This window comes from Gossypium hirsutum, chromosome D10 (assembly GCF_007990345.1).
Source record: "Gossypium hirsutum isolate 1008001.06 chromosome D10, Gossypium_hirsutum_v2.1, whole genome shotgun sequence".
Lineage (NCBI taxonomy): Eukaryota > Viridiplantae > Streptophyta > Magnoliopsida > Malvales > Malvaceae > Gossypium > Gossypium hirsutum.
The window spans coordinates 46,388,854-46,393,259 of record NC_053446.1 but is presented as its reverse complement, the minus strand read 5'-3'; the positions used below and the strand labels follow the sequence as shown (position 1 = coordinate 46,393,259).

Sequence of the window (4,406 nt, the reverse complement as noted above, 5' to 3'; positions counted from 1 at the left end):
TAAAAATATTAAAAATCATAAAAATTATAAACAAATTATAAAAATTAATTTTTTTATATAACTTTTATAATTTTAAAATTATAAAACTAATAAGAAACTTTTAATATGTTCACAACAAATTTTTATAATTTTAAAATTAGAAACTTTTTAATGCTTTAATAAAAAATTTTAATTCTAAATTTTTAACAATTAATTTATAATTTTCTAAAAATTTATGAGAGCTTAGATTTTTCTTTTTAATTTGCTAGCCAGGCAACTAGATTCGAAATTTTTTAATTTACTTTCAATAAAAGAATAAATCAAATTACATAAATATATAAAAATTGAAGACTAAATTTAAATATACAAATATATTTTAACAGTCGTTATAAACATTGTGATACTTCTACCATATTTATAAACGTAAAATCCTTTCTTTAAAAATTCAAATCCTAATATCTTTTAAAAAAAGGCAAATAAATAATCTAATGTATATCATCCTTGCTTAAAATTGGAAAGAGTTGGAACTATTTGGTACAAAGTAAAATCGAATACCAAATCATACAACATGCATTTTTTCCCTAGCCACTGCATAGGAAAAAAATGTGAAAGGAAAAACTATATCATTTCAGAATCCTTGAGGAACTGTTATTAATACAAACTCTTTACTAAGCTACGCTAATGCATAAGGGCAACGGCGGCCTCCTGAATGAAAGGCTGCGTGACATGCACGAATTGTTCGGCTTCCCGCTCCACCTCTTCCCAACACCGACGAGCTCCTTTTCCCTCATTCATCTTCTTCACGAATGCAACAAACCGTCTCCAATTGCCCGGATGAAAGAGCGATGGGTTCATCCTCAAGTACGTAAATGCACACATCTCTCTATCAACTGCTGAGCCATCGACATTCAACGATGAAGCTCGTAAGATCTGCTCGTGGGCGTATTCATCATAACGGGGAAGTGCATTCTCCCCGGCAAGTGGAACTTGTGCTGCTCCTGTTGCTAAAGCAACTTGCTTCACTAGCTTCTCCGGTGCACACAAGGCATCTTGGGGCTGCTCATGATCCCGCATCTCTATGCAAGTGAAGTTGAAAACGGCACCATGACGTGCTAGCATTTGAGCGATCGGGAGGTAACCATCTCGGTACCTTGTGTTATAGTACCCAGCTGTGAGTTCAGGAGCATGGGATCGGGTTCCATAATGCCAGTGGATTCCCGCAACTTTCACAGAGATCTTCACACCTGCACCGTCAAAAATCGATGTTGCGGACGATAGAATTCTCGCCCCGTGTTCTAACAGCATCTGAGAGTACCAGGTAAGGAAGAATTCACCATATGGAGTATTCCAACCACCACCTTCTTTCTTGAAAAAAGGCGTATCTTCTGGCCAATTGTTGTAGTGACCAGCATCAGTTGGGCCAGTGCTACCCCATTCTGGCTTACCCGCCGCTTCAGCCGCTGCTTTTAGGCTGCTAAGCATATACTGCATCAAATAACATCCGTATTATTAACACCAAAACAGAACCTAATCTGAAATAGAAACAAGAGAGAGCAGTGCAATGTCAGGGTACCTTATCATAACATTGGAAGGCTCCAATTCCAGGGAACTTCCATGTCCCATTCGCCTCCGGGTACGAAGGGTACCGAAGCTCACCTGCCGGACCCATTCCGACTTGGATTTCCTGTAGTGAAAAATAATGGTAATTCCTTAGCAGTTGAATTCTTCCAAGAGGATGAGACAAAATGGGATCAACAATTATTAGTAAATTAGAAGAATTACCACAATGGTATCACCAAGGAGGTGTTTGAAATTGTCCCTAAAGGCACGCATGAAATCAGCATAACACTGAACAGGCGTACGGCCTTTCAAGACAGGAAGGGTATCGCAACCAAGTGAAAGGTATTCGTAGTTCCTTCTTCCCCATTGATCAGTGTATGCGAGGTCTGGGTCCTTCTCGATCTCCCCTGTAACCCACTTGGGCAAAGGAATACTGTACAAAAACAACCATATTTTTTCCTTTAAAAGAGTAGCTCCATAACATCAAATCAATACATCCCAGTATTTGATTCAATAAAGATTTAGATAAAAAATATAGGATTTGGACCACCATATGGGGGCCTATGAAAATTTCCATACAAACCCCATATTCTCTGCCTGGAGAGATGGAGAGAAATGAAAGCTACCACCGTACCCTCCGTGAAAATGGGTCCTTATCCTTCGTAAAAAAAAATTTGTTCTGATTCATGAACTTCTAAAATAGGTTCTGAAAAATTATTTCCATATCTATCTTCAATTTTAACTTCTTTCGGTCCCCTTTTTACCCAACTTTTGTAAAAAGATGCAATGGAAGCTTACGTTATCCCTACATCTAAAAAAAATTTTAAAAACGTTGGTTCAACTGATTGTCTCTTTCAAATTCAAAAATAAGCAAATGATTGACTTGTAATCAATAATTAATCAAACGTGTAAACTTTCTTTCTTCTTGATTTTCAAAAAGGGATCCCATCCCCACAAAAATTAATTTAAAATTACTATTTTTTTAAATAAAATTTTCATAAGCTGAGTAACGAGATCTTGAAGAAAAAGAAGGGTTTAAATTTTAAAAGTTAAACAGTAAAGAGAGGTAAGGAGGAGATACGAACGTGCAAGAGTCACCGACGTTGCCGCCACACTGATGGAATGACATGACAGCCTGGACTTTAAGGCCATGCTTCTTTGCCATCTCGAGAAGCTCGGCGTAGCCACCCCAATTATAAGCACCCGGCGCTTCCCTCTCCACCAGCCCCCACCAAACGTCAATCATTATCCCCTCCACTCCCGCGCTTTTCAGCGCGTGGAGACTCGCATTCATCGCCTTCTTTCTATTCACCGTATTCCCGTTCGTCACGCTATCCAACGGCATCATCACGTAAACCGGAACCCCTTTCTTCTCCTCTTTCTTCCCTCCCTCCTTCCACGCCACAGACGCCGATGACTCCTCAGCCGTCTCCAGCGGTGATAACGTCCCGAAAGCCTGGCAAGCGGCGGACAGAGACGGACTCATCATAGCCGGCCTGTTTTCCGCGCTTCGCGGCGTCAACGGTGGAGTTAATATTGGAGGGGACAGAGCTTCTCCTGGGGCGTTGCATCGGAGATTCGCCAATGGAACTTTCCGAACTCCCGACACATTAGCCGTCGCTGAGGATGATTGTTCTCCGGTGGTGACTTCAGCTGCAATTTGTGTCCCGGCTAGAGAACCAATCTGATGCGCCAAATTCAACGCCATTTTCTATTTATTCGAACTGTTTGCCTTTTCCGATTACCTGTCAGAGATGAGAAGAAAAAAGGAAATGAATCGTACACCCTTTTCTTTCCTTTTTGTTTTGCGTAAATTTATTGAGTTGGGGATGTTTCCCACTTTGAATGTGAGCTGAGGCTTGAAGGTATTGTGAGATGAAGTATTTATAGAAATGAAATTTAAAATGATTAATTCTAAAAACCCGTGTCCTTTTCGCTACGTGGCGAGAATTAAAAACTGTATGATGTATATATTATATTATGTTATTTTAAATAAAGAAAAATTGACAAATGTATGATGTATATGATGACATGTGGACAAATGAAATACATATATTAGTAATTATTACATATTTACTTATTATTTAAGTAAATAATATTATTTTATTTTATTGTTATTATATTACTTATATGTTCCTACAAAGTTATCTACTTGAGTCACTGTTATTAAATTATTTATATCTTGAGTTACAAAATTTTGAATTAAAAATCGCTTGATGTCTTTAAAACTAGACTCAAATAGCTTTCTACCATAAAAATTTCAGAATTTTTGGTTTAGCCAAAAAGTACAGTAAAATCTTCAAACTTACCCCTGTTCTGCTGTCTGACAGCTTCGACCCTTCTTTGCTAAAAATTAATTATCTATTAGTACGAAATTTGGATGATATTTTCATTTGTTTCTATTGAAAATAGACTCATTCATAATTTAAACATGTAAATTTTAACCCCTAATTATTTTTCTCCAATTTTTGATAATTTTCTAAATTTAGAATAGGGGAACCGGAATTAATTCTGACATTGTCTCACAAAAACTTATTATAACTCATGATTTACAATTTCATTACTTACAGCGTTTCTTCTATGAGAAACTGTACTCAATAAGCTTTAATTACATATTTTATTCATCCTCTAATTCGATTTCCACAATTTATGGCGATTTTTCAAAGTTAGCCTACTGCTGTTGTCCAAACAGTAAGGAATTTCGGCTTTTCGCCTTTTCGCCGAATCCCTTATTTTTGCGTTTCGGGTACACACTGTTTTGATGCCTAATCACTTCCGAGCACTTCAAGGCCTAAAATCAAGATACTCAACATCAATTTACCACCAACGATAACCCTCCGTTTAACTATTGTTAAGACGAGAACACT

General features: G+C 37.4%; 1 protein-coding gene across 1 annotated transcript; it reads right to left on the bottom strand.

Moving 5' to 3' along the window:
- Positions 1-460: 460 nt before the first annotated feature.
- LOC107915051 (beta-amylase 1, chloroplastic) lies at positions 461-3,407 on the bottom strand. The gene is made up of 4 exons (XM_016844158.2): positions 2,625-3,407; positions 1,762-1,972; positions 1,553-1,663; positions 461-1,464 (listed from the first exon to the last, which is right to left on the bottom strand). The coding sequence occupies exons 1-4, from the start codon at positions 3,245-3,247 to the stop codon at positions 658-660; spliced, it is 1,752 nt and encodes a 583-aa protein (XP_016699647.1). The 5' UTR covers positions 3,248-3,407; the 3' UTR covers positions 461-657.
- Positions 3,408-4,406: the final 999 nt, after the last annotated feature.

Coding starts and splice junctions, on each gene's coding strand:
- LOC107915051 (XM_016844158.2), bottom strand. CDS start 3,247: ATGGCGTTGAATTTGGCGCATCAGATTGGTTCTCTAGCCGGGACACAA. Junction 1,973..2,624: donor AACGTCGGTGACTCTTGCAC/GTTCGTATCTCC, acceptor GTTTTTGTACAG/TATTCCTTTGCCCAAGTGGG. Junction 1,465..1,552: donor CCTTCCAATGTTATGATAAG/GTACCCTGACAT, acceptor TATTTGATGCAG/TATATGCTTAGCAGCCTAAA.